General features: G+C 42.2%; 1 protein-coding gene across 2 annotated transcripts; it reads left to right on the top strand.

Moving 5' to 3' along the window:
• LOC133847251 (proton channel OtopLc) lies at positions 1–16,226 on the top strand. Of its 2 annotated transcripts, none has more exons than XM_062282156.1 (7): positions 1–234; positions 1,044–3,491; positions 10,530–11,354; positions 11,426–11,543; positions 12,698–12,794; positions 12,857–13,042; positions 13,112–16,226. In XM_062282156.1, exons 2-7 carry the CDS (start codon positions 1,363–1,365, stop codon positions 14,413–14,415), a joined length of 4,659 nt encoding a protein of 1,552 aa, XP_062138140.1. In that variant the 5' UTR covers positions 1–234; positions 1,044–1,362; the 3' UTR covers positions 14,416–16,226. The 2 variants fall into 2 exon arrangements, with proteins under 2 accessions (XP_062138140.1, XP_062138139.1); XM_062282155.1 differs by having other exon boundaries at positions 10,521–11,354.
• The last annotated feature ends 5,283 nt before the right edge of the window (positions 16,227–21,509 follow it).

Below are 21,509 nucleotides of genomic sequence, written 5' to 3'. Positions count from 1 at the left end.
GTGCCGCCGCAGCAGGAATCGCAAAAAAAATTCCAGCGTCAGGCGCGCGCTCCGTGTGCCCCCAAAAAAAGTCCGGAACCGCAAAGCGAAACCGTAACCGAAGCGAATCGCGAACGTGAAAGTTAACGTGTAACGGTAAACGGCAACGTTAATTGCAAACAAAAATAGGACATCAAAACGAATACAACAAAATCAAAAAGTTGTTCACAAACATTACAATTGGTTATAGTTTCGGTTAGTTTAATCACGTTGCAAAAAAAAAAAAAGAAAGCAAAAAAGGAAGCCCAATCCCTGCCCTACAAAAACACATACGCAATATTTTTGGTGTACACACACCAACACCAACGCACACACACACACATGGAAAGCGAGATTCACAGGAAGAGCCACAAACACGTCCTTTTAGCAGCAGCAGCAGCAGCAAACCATTATTTTGCGTTGGCGTCGCAGTCGACGTCAGCATTGACTGCGGCTTCGCATTTGGCATACATAAAGTTGTTTAACCGTTACAATTCAAAAGCTTTGCTGCTTTGCCGCTTAATGCAAATGTCTGCACTGCACTGCACTGCTTGGCGTAGATGTGAGAGTGTATTGTATGCGTGTGTATGTGTGTGTGTGTGGGTGAGTGTGCGGTATTTGCATTTGTGTTTGTGTGCATTTGGTCAGTAAGTCAACAAGAACTGCGCAACAAACAAAACAAGCAAAAACAAAAAAAAAGTACCGCTACTTGTTCGTCGTTTTGTTTCGGGGTTGTTGCGTTGTTGTTGTTGTTGTTGCGCCTTCCGTATTACGCGCTTTCGCAAAACACGCACACACACACACGTACACGCATTGCGTAAATAGCCAAATGCGCAGCAAATGCAATTTGCCACGCCCCACACCACAGACGCCCCGCTCCACTCAACACTACGCGTGAGAGAGTAAGAGAGTGAGAGAGAGAGGCTGTGTTGATGACTTTGCTCTGCGTACTACGCGCCCGTGTGTGTGTGTGTGCGTATGCTTGTGTGTGGTGTGTGTACAGCTTTTGCTTTTGCATTTTATAGGGAGACTTGAGCCAAGTGGAAACAGGATACACAAAATGTGCGTAGGCGACACAAAGTGAAAAGCGCAAAACGGCGGAAACAATAACAAAAGCCAACAGCACAGTAGCAGTAACAGTAAAAGCAGAAAACGCAAAAATCGCGAAGGGGAAAGGGAAAGCACAAACAATAACAACAACAATTATCGCTGCACTTGTCTAAAGGAATTCAGCAAGTGAGAAAGCGAGAGCAGGCAACAGTAAGCAACAGCAGTGCGAGTGAGAGGCAGTGAGTGGGAGTGCGAGCGAGCGAGCGAGCGAGAGAGAGAGAGAGAGAGAGAGAGATGGATAGCTCGCCGGACTTGTCGCTGTCGCTGAAATTGCGACGCGGCTCGAGCGATTCACGCGACAATTTCTACATGGACTTTGCACAGGGCATCGACTCGGACATCGAGGAGGTGGACAACAGCAATGTGGGCAGCCAACTGGATGATGCTCTGGCCTCCGGATCGGGCATTCAACTGTTGCCGCCACCGCCGCCGTTGCCCACAGTGTCGCTGGTGAGCGAGGAGATGCTACTGCTAGTGGCACCACCGCCACCGCCAAGCACGTTGCTCGGCCAGCCGCTGGCCACGGTCACGGAAACGGACGATATGCCGCCGCCAACCCCAACACCGCCGCCACAACAGCAACATGATGATGATGAGAAGGAGCTGAACGAGGAGGCAGAGAATTTAGCGACCGGTTCGCCGAGCAATTCGGTGCTGGAGCTGGAGCTTATACCGCCGCCACCATTATCGCCCATGGACGATGCCGGACTGCGCACGGATGGTGAGGAGACCGATGATGCCGATGAAGCAATCATTGCACCGCCTGCAGTCATGCAGCAGTCGCAGGAGGACAGCGCCGATGCGGATGCAGAGGCGGACGACGACGATGATGATGACAACGATGAGGATGAGGATGAGGATGATGACAAATCGACGCCACCTCCTCCATTGCCACCACTGCCCTCGAATCTGTCATATGTGCAGGGCAGCGTCACGCCACCGCTGACCAAATCGCCATCCACTTCGCCCTCACCGCCGGTGACGCCGCCGCCGTGTCCACAGCTCAACATCTGCAAGATGGTCTCGCCACCAGCACAACATGTCAGCCAAATACCACCGCTGACTCCATCCTCGGAGAGTGAGGAGGAATCGCAGCCCAATTCGCCGCAGCCTATTCCACGAATTCTCCCCGATCCGCTGCCAACGCCCGAAGACACAGAGCAGGCCGCCGAGGGGGAACACGAGGTCGACGCGGATGTGGAGCCGTTGCCGGTGAGCGGGGGGCAGCAGTTGGCCGCCGAGGAGTATAGCCGATCGCTAGACAATGAGGATGAGTCCACCACGATCACCACACCACCCAGCAATGGCTATTCGGCATCCTCGATCATTGCACCGCCACCTGAGCACTTTGGCGAACTAGATGAGGATAGTTTGGGTGGAAGGGGTTTTGTTCCACCGCCGCCAGCGGGACTCGAAGATGCTAATCCCTTGTCCGACGATCTGCAGTCGCAGTCACAGTCACAGCCGCAGGACATTGATGATGAGGAGCTCACCAAGGTAGAGACAGATGAGTTGTCCGTGGACAAGATGTCGCTTAATGTGGGCGACGATGACGACGACGATGATGACGAGGATGACGAGGATGACGAGCCAGCTGACAGCATTAGCTCACCGAGGGCGGCGAGCATTGCCAGCGGTGGCATCATGTCCACCAGTGGCGCCATCGCTGCCATGGCTGCGGGCAATGCAGCGATGTCCTCCAAGCCGGACAGTCGTGTTCCCAGTCGCAGCGGCAGCCAGAGGTCACGCACAGGCTCGTTGCATGGCTCACAACACGGCTCGCAACATGGTTCACAACATGGTTCACAACATGGTTCGCAACATGGCTCGCAAGGTGGTTCGCAGCATGGCTCCCAGCAAGGTTCCCAAGCTGGATCACAGCCAGGCTCGCAGCCAGGTTCACAGCACGGATCACGTACTGGCTCACAGCATGGATCACGAGCTGGCTCGCAGCATGGTTCGCGTGCAGGTTCGCGCACCGGTTCGATTGCCTCGGCATCCGCTGCAGCACCGCCCGTGCTCTCCCCCCAAGCATCGCTAAAGTCACAAACATCGGTCAAATCGCTGACTTCGATCTCGACTCGCAGTCCAGCTCCATCGCTAAAATCATCGCAACGCAGTGCTGAACGTGTGCAGAGTCCACCTGTTGGTGAAGGTGCTCCGGCAATGCCATCGCCACCATTGATGCGCAGCTCGCCCCCAGAGCTGGCGAAGAGTCCGCCGCGGCAGATGCACAGTCCGCCACGTATCACAACGCCACCGCGGGTCTGCAGCCCGCCGTTGGTCAGCAGCCCGCCCAAGTTGGCGGAAACAGCAGCAGCTGCTGCTGCCACAGTCAACGGTGCAGCCAAAGAGCAACCCAGGTGAGTTTGTTTATTGTCATTCTTAGAGTTTGGCAGGGTCGAAAATAATTCTACAGTTCAGTTGAACTTCAGAATAGAATTTAGAGTTTTTGTTCGTTCCATTTTTTAATAGAAAAGTTCACTTTACTAGACCGCAAACTAAACTAAGCACTCCGGAAACTTGCCAGGAAATTGTCATTTTCCTAACTGTTGATAGTTCCGCTGCATAGATTTTTTTCCGATGCCAATTCCATCGTTTAACTCGTTTAGTTTGTAATCCTATATTCAGCTATCCGAAGTACTTGTGTTTAACCACACTTCATGCTAATGTTAAAATAACATTGCATAATTAATGCATTTCTTGCAATTCCCACCAGATTCTCGTAACGAACTTGGGATCATTATTAATTCAGTAAAAAGTATTGAAATGCAGTCTCATAATTAGAACACATTAGATTTTTTAATTTTCTGATTTTTACTTGATTTTGCATTGCTTTTCTTTTTTCCTGTAAGTTATTGAGAAGATGATGTTGCACTTTAATAAAGGCAATTTGAACAGATTACTTTAGGTAGAGGAGTAGATCTTGAGACAGCGATACGAGGTCATTAGGTTTATAGTTTGAGCGCTTGTCGTGTAATTCGATATCTATTTAAACCATCTAGGAAGAGAGCGACTTGTTCTTATTTTCTGCTTGATGGATTGATGATGTGATGTGCTCTATGCTTGCATTATGATGAGCTTGCCTCTTGAAGCGGCAGACTTTCAACGTCAACGTGAACGTCAGCATCAGCATCAGCATCATCGACATGGACATGGACATTCCCTCGATGCCCTGCGGCTTCTCTTGTCTCGCACTTTATTAATTGCATAAGCGTTGCCATGACGCTGTCGCTCGTCGTCTGCCTCCATTAGTTGCTCTTAATAGCCGAGCCAAAACTGTTTAACTCATGCCACTCGAGGCTTGTCGCATGTTGCATGCTGCTGCTACATGCTGCATGCTGCTTGCTGCTTGCTGCTTGTTGCTCTGGGCTCTTGTCAGACGCCTACTAATGCGTCCCATCTCCCTCTTTCTCTCTCTCTGTGGAGTACACTATCTGTATCCAGCTATCTCTCTCTTGCCACTATGCATACAACAACTGATGTGCGCGTTGCTTTTACACTTTGCATTAATTAAACATCACGTTTCCAGTGCAACACCCTGACAAGTTGTGCAGGCATTCAGGTCCATACGGCGTATGCGGCATTTTCTAGTGCGTATACGCGACGTTGGTTGGCACGTTGGGTGTCAGGCTGTTGATGCTGCTGCTGCTGCTGCTGTTACTTGTTAGCTGCCGAGTTGATTGCCTTGCCAACGAAACGAACAAATTGCGCAACAAGAAACGAGATGCTGCAGGTTGTTGTCCTCAGCCGATGTCACCTGGCATTGCATCAGCATCAGCATTGCCAGCGGGCTTTGATGCTTTTGCTGTTGCTGTTGCTGCTGACACAATTGAAAGCAACGTCTGGCCAATAGAACGCCCACAAGCTTAACCTCAAATACCCTCCCGCTAAATAGGTCAATTGCATGTTGGGCGTGGTGGACATGAGCGTTGTCCTGGACATAAGCGCAGAGCCCGGAAGCCGTAGCCATAGCCGAAACCGAAGCAACAGAAGCAGCAGAAGCAACACATCCATTCAACGACTCCATTATTGCCTTTGCGGTTTTTGTTTACCCAACCGGGCGCTGACTAATGGACACACTTCCAGGCCAGTGCATATTCCTTGTCTGGCAACATTTATTTTGTATGCGTGTGTTTGTGCGGAGGCAAAACGAAACGAAACGAAACGAGACTAAATGAATGCACCACAATGGCCAGCGGGAAATCACAGTCTGTGTTGTCACGAACTGTTATACTTTTAATTGCTTTGTGCACAAGAATTGTTTGTCCACTTCTACAGCCAATTATCGAATGCACTCAACAGGGCGTATGCTTAATGCCAATCGATTTGCGTGCCGAATACTAAAAACCAAGCTTATACAGTTGCTTCGATATGGTTACTTGTTACCATTATTAACTGTCTAGACTTGTCAAAATCGAATTGCAAATTTGATTAATCACGATGTTGGCTAAAATTTACTCTGCTTCCTTATAATATAATATAATAAATATATAAACAGTGTTTGGAAATAGTTCAATTGCAGGCAGCATCAACCATTTTGCCTCAATATTGTTCTGCTTTATTTTGCGATTTAAAATTCTTAAAAAATATATATACAGAATTAATAAATAGTTTATGAACTGAATAAACAACTACTCAATTTTGAGGTAGTTAAATTTAAGATTTATTTGAAATACGTTCAAAATTAAATTGCAACGCAACAATGAATTATTAATATTTTTGTGCTTTATTTCCTTTAAAAAAATAAATTAATTCGTTTATATTTATATACAGAATTTATAAATAGTTCTTCTCATTTCTAAGCATCTTCAATTTAAGATTGATTTAAAATACGTTCGACATTGTATTGCTAAGCTGATTGAGCGTTTTATGTGATACTTAGAGACAACAATTTTTGTGGTCTATTGACCAAGAAATACTTGTAACTTGTAACTTGACTTAAGCTGCTTTTGCAATGCTTCAATTATGATTCGATTTCGATATCGATAGCTGCGCTTCCTGCTTCACTATTTACTATCAACCATCACGGGCTTAAAAACGTCTGAGCTTCGTGTTGCCGTGTGCGCTTGTTCAACTGTATTTATTGATTCGATATCGATATAAGTTGTGTGCTCAATTGAATAAAGCCGCTTTCGAGCGTTCAAGCTCACAACGTTACCTGCTCGCCAACTCGAACTCCTTCTGCATTCCGCCTGCCAACAAAGCTCTCCTTGACGTTCGCCAAGCCAGGCGCATCCATTTATTTATGCAACAGAGTCGTGTTGAGTCGAGTCGAGTCGAGTTGAGTTGAGTTAAGGACACGGCAACGACAACACGACAGCGTGCAACACACGAATGTGGCAGGTTAACAACCCCAAAGTAGAAGCGCCATAAAGTATGCAGCACGCTTTTAGAAATCTGATTACAAGAGCGCTTGAGTGCATGACCCACAGTGCCACACACACACACACACACACACACAGAGCAGGTCCTGCGGCTTCAATCAACTTACTGCTCGCCAGGACACTCGTCGTGTGCAACCGCATCCGCTTTTTCTCGTCTCTCGGTTGTTTTTTGTTGTTGCCCTGTGTCAAGGTTATTTATAAGCTCCTCCACTTGTTGCCAGTTGCGCATTGTACGTGCCACGTACCCTTAATCCTGCCTAGTCGTAGTCCTTGCTCCTTGGCATCCTGGCATCCATCCGTGCCCATATGCCGCACACAACCGACGTTAAGGACTCTCGTGCACATTTTGAAGTGCCGGCAACGCTCCACAATACTCTTGAGTGCTGCAACCTCTCAATCTCAATCTGAATCTCAATCTCAATCTGAATCTGTAACTGTAACTGTGACTCGCTGAATCCTAATCCAAATCTAAAGTTGTATCTCAATCTAGTAAAACAAAAATGAATCTCAATCGAAAACTCAATGCTAAATCGGATAGTCGACAGCATTCAACACTCAACTTACTACTCGCAACTGTAGTTCTCAAGTGTTTGTGAATGCGAATGTGAATGCAAATGAATGGCACTCACATGCGCAATGTTTCGTGTGAATAACCTCGAGTCAGAGTCAGCAAACAAACTAAACCAAACAAAACATGTCAAAGTGAATTCTTATGGCAATAATTGACAACAAAAATAATAACAGATATTAGATGAAAATAAATTGCAGCTTAATTTAAGCAAATGTTTGCTGAGAATATTTAATTAAGCCTGTACTTGAGAAAGATTATTATGAAGAGCTCTTCAAGTTCTATTTAAATGAATCTATATATAGTATACCTGCTACCCTGAAGAGTATCATGGCTGCGGTTGCATTTAGATACAAATTGTACGACTTATTTAAAAAACGCTTTCAGATGGTAGTCGGGAACAATCTTGAATATATTACGATATATCATATTTACCAAATATAGCCTTTCGTATATTTTAGTACATATGTGTTATTTGTATATTTTAATAGTAATACTCGATGATATTTTTTAAAATTAGCACTATATTGAAATACCAAAAAAGAATCCAATATATTTTGTGTATATAGTATATTTTGGTATACTTTTGGTATATATATTTGGAATAATTCTGCAATGTTTTTGCTCTTATTAAAAGAGGGTAGTGGATATCTCACAGTCGAGTGTGCTCGACTTTCCTACTTATCTTTGCCTAGCATTAGTTTTTGGTATATGTTGTATCTAAGATTTTAATTTAGATATGCATAACATATTTCAATCAAAGCTCTCAGATTGCATTTTGTAGTTTTTGTTGTTGTTGTTGTTGTATTTAGGATTCGCTTTTAATTCACCTGTCTGGCTGTCTCGTTTGTGCCTCAATTGCTCCGCTGCGCTGCGCCTGACAGGCATTCAGGAATCCCAGTTTGTCGCTTCGTCATCTAATCGCATCAAGCTGGAATTGTGCTATATATATACATATATACATATATATTTCACATTTTTTCATTTCTATTTCCATATTATTTTTGTGGTTTGTGCGATTAGTTTCAATTGTGAACGTGGGCAGAGCCCCATTTCCAGTCCCCAATCTCCCCCCCCCATAAAATCTCAGTTCCAGTCGCAGTCGCCGCGGCAGCCGCAGGTCTTTCATTAGTTGCTCATTTTTTTCTCTTTCTCTCTGTTGCTGTTATTAAGTGCAATTTAGTGGTATGTTCTCGACATAGATATAACACAACCGAATCGGGAAGGAGGGAGTAGATTGCGGTTAAGCGAACCGCAAAAGCCCTATGTGTGTGTGTGTGTGTGTGTGTGTGTGTGTGTGTGTGTGTGTGGGAGTGAATGTAGCGAACACAGAATTGAAACAGTCGCTGAAAATCAGCTGCTCACTATGATGACAATGACCATGTCATGGCTACTTCTATAGTATGCATAACAAACACACACCGAACTGTATAATTTCCCCAATCAAACAAACGAACAAACACTTTTTCCCTCTGATATCTGATTGCCGCAAATTGTGGGACGCTTTTGCATTATGAAATACAAATATTAATTATTTGCATCTGTCTGAAAATTATATATGTACATATTATATTTTAATCTTACAATAGTTTATATAAAAACAAGTAAGAAAGTTACAGTCGAGTGTGCTCGACTGTGAGATACCCGCTACCCATTTTTAATAAAGGCAAAATATTGCGGTATTATTTTCAAAATATACCGAAAATACTAAAACAAGTAAGATAGTTACAGTCGAGTGTGCTCGACTGTGATATACCCGCTACCCATTTTTAGTAAAGGCAAAATATTGCGGTATTATTTTTCAAAATATACCGGAAATACTAAAAAATACTAAAAATATACCAAATTGTATGTTTGGTATATCGATATAGTACACCATTCAAAATATACCATAGACGGCACAATGGGCCGTCGGCCAAAGCAACTCAGACCCCTAGTAAGTAGGCGATTTTGCCCATACAAAAGTATTTCTTTAATAACTTTCACAATTTTTATCTGATCGCAACCAAATTTTCAGGAATCATAACTACTATAGTAATTATTGTACATATATACCAAAACTATAGCTTTTATTCTTGTTATTCGCTTGTTATTCGATGTTCGGGGCGGAAGTGGGCGTGGCAAAAAAATTGAAACAAACTTGATATGCGTGCTAACATAACAAATGCTGTCGAAAAAAAATTATAGTTCTATCTCTTATAGTCTTTGAGATCTAGGTGTTCATACGGACAGACGGACAGACACACAGACGGACAGACGGACATGGCTAGATCGTCTCGGCTGTTGACGCTGATCAAGAATATATATACTTTATAGGGTCGGAGATGCCTCCTTCTACCTGTTACATACATTTCCTGCCGCCACAAAGTTATAATACCCTTCTATTCTATGGGTAGCGGGTATAAATATGTTTGGTCTAAGAAGAGTTAAGAGTACTCGTATTGATCTATTTAACTTTTCTACTTAAACAGTGTCAAATTGAAACGAACAAAAATAATATAATCTACTATAATAGACATTCAGTTGGAGTAGCTTATTAGTAAAAAGAGATCCAACAATTTGTATATTTTGTGCAAAAAAAAAAGGGCCAATGCAACGACAGATACTTTGTATGTCATTTAATGCCATTAAATTTCCCGATGTACAAAGAGAGGATTTAAATGTAGAATACTTTACGTAGCTAAAGACTTTTCAGCAGCATCTTTGACTTGCTGCTTTACCTTCACATTCATATTAAAAAAAAACGCATAAGCTGTCGAGAAGAAATAATGTGTGTTGTTGGGAAAAGATGTTGAAATTTGTGTCGGTTGCGTATACATAATATTTTGACATGCTCGTGCTTTGACCTTTTCTTGTGTGCTGCGAATTTATTTCGCGTGCGGAAGATGAGTGCCAAGAATTGATGGCTGATGAACTGTGTTCACTTGAATGATGAGTACTCGCCGTTAATATGATGTGAATCTGCTGTGAATCTTTTGTGGCACTTTTTTTTGGAGTGCCACACAATGAGGAACGACGTCGTCGCCTCGGCGGAAGTGTCTGGCACCCAAAATGATGAGGAATTTCTCCCCACACAACAAGTGTGACACTGTGTGTGACTGAATGTTTGCTGTTGATGTTGCTGTTGCTGTTGCTGTGTTGCCCCATGGCAACAGCTAGTCGATTATTTAATTAAGCCCCAACAGCAACAGCAGCAGCATCTACAGCATCAAGAGCAGCAAACAGCAGCAGCTCTTGTCCAGTTTGTGTGTTGTCTGCTGCTGTCTGCAGATCTGCGCGAATCAAAACCAAAACGGGGCCTCATGCAAATCCAACAATTGCTGTCGCCAATCAGTCGACGAATCGACGTCGCTGAACGTTGCAAACCCAAGCGGAATACCAGCGAACTCTCGACTGTTCTCCAGCTAATCCCCAATGTCTTCCATTTCCACTTCCAGCAGCAACAGCAGCAGCAACAGCAATAGCAACAGCAACCAGAGCAACAAAAGTGCCATTGCAGCGGAGCAACCTTTGGCCAGCATCAGCTACAAGGACGAGCAGAAGACGAGCGAAGTGGATGCCCCCGCACCCGCACCCGCTCCCGCTCCCACTCCAGCTGCAGTCACCAGTCAGCCGCCGCGGACGCATTTCACGAGCAGCCATCATCACTATCATCTGCCGCATCAGTTCCAGCATCCGCATCATCAGAATCACCACACGCATCACAGCGTACGCGTGGCCACGCCCACCGTGCCCAGCAGCTATGCGCCGCCCCCCGCTGGACAGGACATCGAGGGCACGGGACGCTCACCCGTCTACGCACATCGCGCCATTGCGCCCGTGCTGAGCAGCAGCGCCATGCTGGGTGCCACGCCCACCGAGGCGGTGGCTCATGTCTCGCCGGGTCGGCTGTCGGCGCGTTCGGGTTCGCAGCATCATGTGACCATCGATGAGTCCAGTTTGCCGCACAAGAGCAGCTTGGAGAGCGCCGGACCAAGTGGTTTGATCGTTGGCGGCGGCGATGGCGATGCCAACGATGATATTGGACAGGCTACAACTGGCGGCGGAGGAGGCGGGGGAAGTGGAGGTGGCGGCGACAGCTCGGAGCCACCTTCGTCGCCGGGCAGCAGCTCGCAGCGGCAGCTGAGTCATTCGGCGGATGGCGAGCGACAAGCTGGCCAATTGGCCTTGATGTATCACTCGCATCAGCTGACCAACTATCCAGTGATGCCAGCTATCAAGCGCACCCATCGTCCCTCTTTCGTCTATCCGCCAATGCCGCGCGTCAAAGCGTAAGTATCGAGTACTTTTCTAACTCCATCCTCAACTCAACTTTTTCTCTCTCTCTCTCTGTCTCCTGCAGCGGCGATGCTCTGGCCACACTCTTCTCGGCTCTCTATGGCAAACTGCTCGTCGTTATGGGCGTCGCCTTTCCCATGGCCGAAGTCATTTCCACCTACATTCCGCCATCGTTCTATGAGGTTAGTTATCGTCCCAACTGATCTGATTACAACATGGTCGCATCTTTGTTTTTGCTCTTTTCTTTGTCGTGGCTGCTTCTCTGTTATTTTACAACTTGCTCTCGTTGTTATTTTTTTGTTATTCCGTTTTTGTTCCTTTCAACACTTCCAAGTATTTTCATTGTCTACGACTTGGAACCATTCTTTCTTACTTTATATCTGCTTTTCAGTCTGCAATTTCTGCTTTTCTTTTTTTTAAGAATTTGCATAATCGTTTTTTATTTTATTTTTTCTTTCCTGCTTCAAACACTTTCTTGTTTTTATTCATACTCAACAATACTTCCAAAAATTGATTTTCTCTACATTTTAAATTGATTAATTCTGTTTTTTCCATAATCATTCATTAATTCTTATTCATACTTTCTTAGTTGAAATCCATATTCTGTTTTTATTTTCATAACTTATAAATTTCTCTGTTTTTAGTTAGTCAATCTTGAAATAGACACAAATTATGTATAACATTTGTCTGTTTCTGTAACATTTACATTTTATTCAATGTATATTCGGCAACAAGGTTAAAAAACAAAATTGGAAATATTTACAGAAATAGAAAAATGTTGTGCAAAATTTGTATATATTTCAAGATGAACTAACTAACAACAGAGAAGTCAGGCAAATGCCTGACAACTTTTAATTTTTTTTTTAATTTATCTTTCTAGATCTTTTTAATTTATCTTTCTAGATATTTCTAAATCGAAGCATTTTCTTGCTTTGCTGCTAGTAACTTTTATTATTATTATTATTATTTTATTTACTTAACTGAATTCGTTCGCAAGTTCTTACTCTTGTTAGTTTGTTCTTTAGTTAATAATTTCGTTATTTGCACAAAGAATAGATTTTTGACTTCCCTCTTTACTTTTTCTCTTTCATGAGATAAATCCATTTTTTTCCTTGTCAGTTTGTTATGTGTATTCAGTTAGAAATTTTCAGACATTTTTCATGATTTCCCATTGATATTCTGTAATTTATTTTAACTTTGCTTTCATCTTTTTTTTGTATCGTATTTTTTGACAATTTAAAATATATAATATTAAAATGCATTGAATCTTATTTTGTATAGACAGTTCACTTCCTCCTCTCTACTACTTCCCTTTGAACTCTCCTTTTATCGGCAGGTCTACTACTTGTATTTGTACATTGGCAGCATGATCTTTCTGTTCTTCATGTACGCCACTCTGCTCTGGGGACGTCCCAAGTTGCCCGTGCCCATAGGTAAGTGAAGACACATTAAATTCTCTCATACTTTAGTCCCTAAACAACATTCACTTTTGCAGCCACATCGCCCAGCAAGTCAACAGCCAAAGCGAGTGGCTCGGACAGCCTGGATGAGTCGGATACGGACAGCACATCGACGCATCGTCGCATACCGCCTCCTATACAGGTGCGTCGTCCATCGCTGCTGTCTCCGCTGGGCAGGCAGCATCACTATGGCAGCTTCTATCTGCGCATGGGTGCTGTGGGTAAGTCGAGAAATACCTATAAATCCAACTCAGTTAATCTTCAATGAAACACTCCTTTCTCCTCTGCAGCCTTTGGCATCGGAAGCATGATCTATTCGGGTCTGGAATTTGGTCAGTACTTTGAGCTGAATCCGGATACAAAGTGCCACAATGTGCTGCTCGCTCTGACGCCAGCCACACGCATGGCTTTCATCTTCATACAGATGTACTTCATCTTCCTCAACAACGAGCAGATCAAAGTGTATCGCTACAAGATCATCGCACGCTTTGGTCTCATGCACATGATTGGCACCAATCTTGCCGTGTGGCTCAATGTGCTCATCCAGGAGACGAAACACGAGATACTCACCTTTTACAATCCCGAGAATCGCACGCTGCGCATCTCCCATCGTATCCCGGGACATTCGCGTGGTCATGCGGTGATCGCACACGATCCCACGGCGCATTTGCGTGTGCCTCGCGGCTTGAAGGGTCCGTATCAGATCTTTGAGTGCCGACGTACGAACATTATTGGCACCTTGGTGCAGGATGCATCGCCCTTCCTCTTCCCTTGCACCATCGAGTACTCGCTGATCTGTGCGGCCATCTTGTATGTGATGTGGCGCAGCATCTCCCGACCACAGACACCAACGCCCCAGCGCCCGGACATGATCAGTTCCCCGATGAAGCGTTCGCCTCATCATTATTCCGTGGACTGTGCACGTGCCCATAAAGGATTGTTTGTGGGCATACTCATTCTGGTGCTCACCATCATCTCGCTGATCATCTTCTTTGTGCTCATCTCACGACCCGACTTCGTTTCGCTTGCCGTCACCGAGGTGACGATCTGTGAGCTGCTGATCTATGGCACCGCCACGATTGCCACGCTGCTGGGCATGATCCAGATTCGGCATCTGCAGTATGATGCGTATCGCAGCTTTTCGCTGGACGACATTCTTCTGGTGGGTGCTCAGACGGGTTCGTTTCTGTACAACATATTCACGGTGATTGCCGGACACTTTACGCTGCGCAGCGATGACATGTTGGTGCCGATCAATGCGCTCGCTTCGATCGTGCAGACCGCATGCCAGACGATGTTCATACTCGATGCTAGTCGAAGGCAGGCGGTAAGTCCGGAACATTTGAGGAAGAAGCCGGGCAGGGAAATTGTCACATTTATGCTGGTAGTGAACTTGGCCATGTGGGCGATAAGTACGCTGGAGAAATCGCGTGCCGAATCGCATCCCATTCAGCTGAATTTCTATGGGCTGTGGGCCTGGACCATCATCACGCATGTGTCGATGCCGTTGGCCATTTTCTATCGGTTCCATTCGACGGTGTGCTTGTGCGAGATCTGGAAGCGGGCGTATAAACTGAAGCCAACGTACATGTGAGAATTCGCCCGCTCGCGCATTCAAAGCATTGCGCAGCAGCAGCAATTCTGTGAGGATCTCAAGACGAATCTATCGTACTGCTATTGCTCGACAACGTTGGCCGGTGGTGAGCTCGAAACGGTCGAGGAGGTGGACAGCGGTAATGGTAATGGAAATGGCAGTGGCAGTGGCAGTGGAAATGGTAATGGAAATGGAGCAGGAAATGATAATGTTGAAGCTGGAGTTGGAAATGGAGCTGGAGCTGGAGCTGGAGCTGACGCTAACGAACTGGAAGGCGAACAGGGCGGCGGCAGCGGAATTAGCCGGTTGGAACGGCCACCAGCCCGCGCCCTGTCGCCGCATAGCCTCAACACGGAGAAGGCCTTCTGTCCGGTCTATGTCATAAACGGTGAATGAGTTTACGCGCACTTTGAGTTCATCGACGCCCTCAGCGGCAATGAGCTCACCTTTGTTTAACCCCACTCCAACTCCAAATCCAAGTTCCAAGTCCTAATCGCCCCCCTTTGCGCCCGTTTTCCACTCCCCACCACAGCTAGCGAGTAGGCAACATAAAAGAAAAGAGAATAAGCAAGAACATCACCCACCATTTTTGAGAACCATATTTCACTGTCTTTTAACCCTGAACAACAACAAACAAAAAAAAAAAGGAAACAAAAAAAAACAAAGGCGGGTGCGAAAGGAACAGCTAAACATATCCGCTAGATGGAATGAAATGAAAACGATCTGCTGAAGATCTGACGATCTGAAAAAGAAAAGCAATCTCAAGTGTGCATGAAAAGTGTGAGCGAGAAAGAAAAGTTGAAAACTTGAATACGATACGATACATTATACATTATACTAAATATGATAATGCATATTAATAGATGATGTCACACACACACACAAACACACACTTAACGTATAATCAGAAAGTTAGTTACATGTTGATTGAAATATATGTAGATGCAAAAGTCACTTCACCGAACACGAGTTGTGAAACATTAAAGTAAAAACATATATACATACATCGTTTAACTGCGCCGATATTTCGCAGTATTAGTATAACCAAGAGAGTTCGATTAAACGATTTAGAAGATATCATATAGTTGGCATCTGAATGAATATGAACTATTGAACATAACATTAAGAAGTTTCTTCTTCATCAACATTAACATGAACATTAACATGAACATCAACATCAAGATTTAACATCAACATAAACCCCACCAAAAAATGCGAGCGATAAAGTCAAACAACCACGAAAAGTATTAACTATATACAGAAGATATACATAGTCGAGTAAGCCTAGATGTATTTGCAAATGTTTCAAGAACAACAAAAACAAAAAAAAACTAAAAAGAATATCAAAAAGGAATGCAATGAAACTACGTACTATATACAAACATATACATACAATACATTTACATTTACATATATACACACATTATAAAGATTTAAGATTACAACAATTACGTAATTATTGTACTTTTCGATTAATCTTGAATGCATTCTTATAGATTTGTAGGATCCAAAATTTTTGATTGTTGACACACACCTCGTTTATTATTATCATTATTATTATTAATTATAAATTATTATGATTGTTGACTTTGAGTTTGTTGAATTGCAAATTTCTAGATTTAGTAAATGTTTGATGATATTATGATACTTGATACTTGTTAAGCGCTTCGTTCGTTTCTCTCTTCCCACTCTCTTTATAAAGAAACCACTCCCTTGTGATAATTTACTTACCAAATGCTTGTTCAAATTGTTCAACTCGCTCTCTGACTTATTTACGAATTAACGGCAACAACAAAAAAAAAACGCAAAAAGCAAATACTTAGCTAAGACCTACGAGTAGTATCGAAAGTTTTTATAATACTCGTACATTCCATACTATATGTATTAGTAATGTCAAATCTATTCAGTATTTCATAAGACCCACAACGTTAGAAGGACAAATCACCAAAAAAAACAAGTAAGAAAGTTACAGTCGAGTGTGCTCGACTGTGAGATACCCGCTACCCATTTTAAATAAAGGCAAAATATTGCGGTATCATTTTCAAAATATACCGAAAATACTAAAAAAAATACTAAAAAATATACCAAATGGTATATGTGGTATATCGATATAGTACCGCATTCAAAATATACCATAGACGGCACAATGTACCAGATTGTCGGCCAAAGCAACTCAGACCCCTAGTAAGTAGGAGTTTTTGCCCATACGAAAGTATTTCTTTAATAACTTCCACAATTTTTATCTGATCGCAACCAAATTTTCAGGAATCATAATTATTACAGTAATTATTGCATATACCAAAATTCGTGACTCTAGCTTTAAAATTACGCTTGTTATTCGATTTTTTTTGATTTGCGGGGGCGGAAGTGGGCGTGGCAAAAATTTGAAACAAACTTGATCTGCGTGCAAACATAACAAATGCTGTCGAAAAAAAATTATAGCTCTATCTCTTATAGTCTCTGAGATCCAGTGTTTCATACGGACGGACGGACAGACGGACAGACGGACAGACACACAGACGGACAGACGGACAGACGGACAGACGGACAGACGGACATGGCTATATCGACTCGGCTGTTGACGCTGATCAAGAATATATATACTTTATAGGGTCGGAGATGCCTCCTTCTACCTGTTACATACATTTCCTGCCGGCACAAAGTTATAATACCCTTCTACCCTATGGGTAGCGGGTATAAAAAACAAAGATGGAAAAACAAACGCACAAAGCAAAGCAAATGAAAATGAAAATGAAACGAACAACTATGTAATGTATTTTTTAAAATACTTAAGAGAGAAATCACATTTTTTTTTTAAATAAATAAATAAATAATAAAATCCAAAAAACTACCATAAAGGTATAGGATATATATATGTATCTACAATATACAGAATAATAATATATATGTATACAAAAAAAAACCAACTAAAAATACTATACATAAGTTTTACATATTTTCTCTTGTATATTTTTCAAAATGCCAAAGAAGTTTTTACTTAGCCTAAGTTGAATATTGCTTTCTATGACTAACATACTATATGGTATGTATATCTCTATCTGTATGGAGAATATCCACATATAGATGCGATATCTCTCTCTCGTATTCTTATGTACTTGGAACCAAAACGATTTGAGTTCGAATTTGAAAATACACAGAAAGTATTGTGTATTCGAGTTATGCATCAACTAACGAATATTTATATAGATATATAGTATATATATACATATATATACGATGTGTATGTATAACTTAGTTATCTCAATTTTATATGTATTCGAAACTAAATTTTTAACTAGTATAACTGTAACTTTGTATGCATTTTCTTACCATGTATTTATTATACAACAACAACAACAAAAATAAAAGAAAAATCAAAAAAAAAAAAAACTTGGACGCTGCTCAAAATCAAACTCGATGAAACGAATATGGCAAATCAAAAATTGAAAAACCAAAAAGAAAAACTATATATTAGAATTTATTACAACTAGTTACTAGTTACGAAATGAATTCGATACACACACACACACACACACCAACACTCACTGACACATTAGAAGTTGTGTGGCAAACTCATATTCCAGTAGCCAAAAAAAAAGGAAAAAAAGAAAAGTAATGAAAATAAATATTGCAAAAAAGAAAAGAAAAGAAAAGTAAAGAAAGAACATTCATGTTATTATACCCGAAAACCAAGAGAGAAAATAACCCGCATTTGATTAGCAACTTTTTTGAATTACAATAAATGATAAAACATATATACAAACTTAAATCAATTCTTATTCATGGATTGGAGGGTGGGGAGGTGGAGGTGGGGATGGGGATGCGGGAAGTGAATCCGATCATGGTTAAATATTTAATGCACAAGAAATTTCTTCTTTGTGGGTCAAGTTAAGTGCCAACGGACACTTCACTTGATACTTGCCGAGAGAGAGAGTGAGAGAGAGAGAGGGAAGGGAAGGGAAGGAAAGGAAAGGAAATAGAGAGCGGGTGCCTTCAATTGTTCTACAAACAATAATTGCCATAATTATGCCTCAGAATGGGAGCAGCCAGCCAGCAAATAAGCAGACAGAAAGAGATAAATGAATGTATGTAACTATCAAGGAAATGAATACACAAGTGTTTCCAACTGCCGAAGAAGTCGCCGAGAAATTCGCAGTTTATAACTCGATATGGGCATGTATCCTGAGCTCTGAGCTCTGAGCTCAGCTCTGAGAGCGTGCGAATCCCCAATTGTATTTTTATTTGATGTCTAAGGGTTGCAAAGAGCACGCGTATCCCAGTCCAACAAAAAAAAATTTGCGACTGTGCAAAGGAAGATGCAGCTTCCCCAGGCATTAGTCTCTCTCTCTCTCTCGCTCTCTATCTCTCTCTCTCTCTCTCTGCATAGTATTGCCACCTCGCTCGCTGTGTGGATGCTGTGTATGTGCATTGCCCCTGATTTGCGCTGCAGTTTTGTGGATGCTGTTTTCGAGTTATATACCACATACGTATAGTATATAAAGAGCAACCCAACCCACGTCTCATATTATGTTATGTTGTGTTATGTGCTATGTGCTATGTGTGAGTATACCATGTACTAACTGACTGCTTACCCGGGATTTGAACCACGCCCTGGCCAACTGAGCTGGCCAAAAACTAGGTTAGCGTTGCCTTTCTGCCTTTCTGCCTTTGCGTTGCTTTCTTTTCATTCTTCCCAATTCCAATCGCTGCCTCATTTTTTATTCATTTCGTATTTTTCATTATTGTTTGTTGACTTCATTACGTGCAGCAGTTACTGTTGCTGCCTGCTGCTTGCTGCTTGCTGCCTGTCTAATTCAATTAGCATTTTATTTGGGTCTCGCCTTTGTCAACAGGCGCAAAAGGACACAATTCGACTGCATGCCTGACCACATCACATCACATCACATCACACCGCACCGCACCGCACACCACACCCATTCCTCTGCACCTCTATAACACGTATAAATATATACAAATGTCCACTCCCACCCACACACACACACACACACACACACCACCCACAATCGTAGTGGGCGCGCCGCATTGCAATTAGATACAAAAACAAGTTTACACAAATGCACCCTGTTTGGCGGCAAACTAAAGCCCAAAAAGGTGAATGTCCTTTGCCACATTTTTCACGCATGCGCCACGCACACACCATAGCACACACACACACACACACACAGACACAATCGCAGCTCGGAGCCAAACAGCAAACGGACAAAATGTTCAGGAAAATATAGAAAATAGTAGCTGAAGAAATGTTGCAATGCTTCTCTGCATCCTGAAGCCATGTCGCACCTCTTGAGTACTGCCATGTCCTTATAGGCATACTTCTGCAGCATTAACTGTACAGCTCTGTATTGGTGTGTGTGTGTGTGTGCGTGTTGAGGCACGCACAGACACGCACAATCACGCAAACTCCTTGGCGAAAGAGGCATGCCAACAGACTTCGTGCACTTCGCAGTTCTTCACTCCACTCAAGAGAAGAAGCTTAAAATCATATTCACAAAGCTAAATGTGGTATGATCTGAAAAGACAAACCTCTTATTTTATTTTATCTTAAAGCTCTATTATTTTTTTTTTTTTTAAATAATGCATCTTTTGTTATATTTATTCTTTTGTTGTGGGAAAGTTCTGTCTGCATGATATAAGAGAAAGAGCAGACAGCAGACATGCATCCCGCTCTAATGTGACCTGTTTTCGACTAATTTCGAATTAAGTATATATAATTCCATTGATATAACATATCCCACCAAAAGAGCAGATTTGTAGATCATATCAATGTTATTTGTTAGGCCGATGTTCGGCTTATTATACTAAATTTGTTTTCAAATCTTTATGGTGCTGAAGCTTTTGTTAATTGCCAACAAATTCTTAAAACAAACAAAAAAAATTGCCAAAATATAACTTAAGTATGTACATTATTATTAATATTTTAGTGGCATTATCAGTCAAAAATGCCTACATATTATTATTAAAACAAACAAAATAAAATTGCCAAAATATAACTTATGTTAAGTATGTACATATATTATTTTTGCTGTAAGAATTCGATATAGTGTCATCTTATTTATTTAGTTATCGTCAATACAAACTTAACCTTTGATCTATCACATATCTTATAAAGACATTGAAATAAATGGTTTGTGAAACCCAAACCCAACATATTAAGTTTTATTTTATTTTCCCCATTATTTGTGTAGCATGATCAGTCAAAATTTCCGACATATTTTAAGCCGCATTTTGTATAATTATATTTAAATAGTCAGTTTCAACTTATGATCATTTTCCTACGCTTTCTATTATCCTCTTCAAGGAATTATTTTTTTACTTTTTTTCTTCCCACTTCCCACTTTTTTTTGTTTGTAAATTCACATATATTTTTAGGTTTCGAACATTAATTTCTTAATTTTTTGATTTTATTTAATTCATAATTTGTTCATTTTTACTACAACTTTAATTTGTATTCAACATATAACATATCTGTGTATGATTTTTATTTTCGTAATTTTATTTCATTAGTTTTGTTGTTGGTTCTCGTAAGTTTGCCACACTTCTGACATGGCGCATTCATTCAACTTAAGCAGACCCTCGAGTGCCATCGCAGACATTAAGTGAAATATTGTAACTTCTAGCAGACAGATAAGTTTCTCCACACATAACATACTTATAAGTTATTAATAGTTATGTGTGGCATGTGCAAATTCCCGTTAGTTGTTTAATTATGCAATCTGTCGCATTTGCCACAAAACGAAAAGCACGTGCTTTTTTCTCTCTATGCCAGACAGTCGACATGATTGTTGAACTATTGTGGATTATCATCATCATCTTCGCCATCATCATCATCATTATCTTGCTGTCAACATCATTGCATTTTGTCTGTTAATTCGCACAACGAATGCCGTGTGCAGCAGACTGCGAAAATGGCAACAGCAAAGCCAAAGCCAAAACCAACAGCAGCAGCAGCAGCAAGTGCGAGTATCGTAAACGCTTACGATATACGACAAACAACGGCAGCAAACCGGCAGCGACTGTTGCTGCGACGCCAGCGTCAGCGGCAACAACAGCAACAGCAGCGACTGCGACTGCGA

Source organism: Drosophila sulfurigaster, chromosome X (genome assembly GCF_023558435.1).
Source record: "Drosophila sulfurigaster albostrigata strain 15112-1811.04 chromosome X, ASM2355843v2, whole genome shotgun sequence".
Taxonomy (NCBI): domain Eukaryota; kingdom Metazoa; phylum Arthropoda; class Insecta; order Diptera; family Drosophilidae; genus Drosophila; species Drosophila sulfurigaster.
Note: the sequence above shows the minus strand (reverse complement) of the source record. Positions and strands in the feature narration are given on the sequence as shown.

Excerpts from the sequence above, each read along its gene's own strand:
- LOC133847251 (XM_062282155.1), top strand. The coding sequence starts at position 1,363 with ATGGATAGCTCGCCGGACTTGTCGCTGTCGCTGAAATTGCGACGCGGC. Across the intron at positions 3,492-10,520 it reads GCAGCCAAAGAGCAACCCAG|CAGCAACAGCAGCAGCAACA; the intron begins GTGAGTTTGTTT and ends TTCCACTTCCAG. Across the intron at positions 13,043-13,111 it reads TCTGCGCATGGGTGCTGTGG|CCTTTGGCATCGGAAGCATG; the intron begins GTAAGTCGAGAA and ends TCTCCTCTGCAG.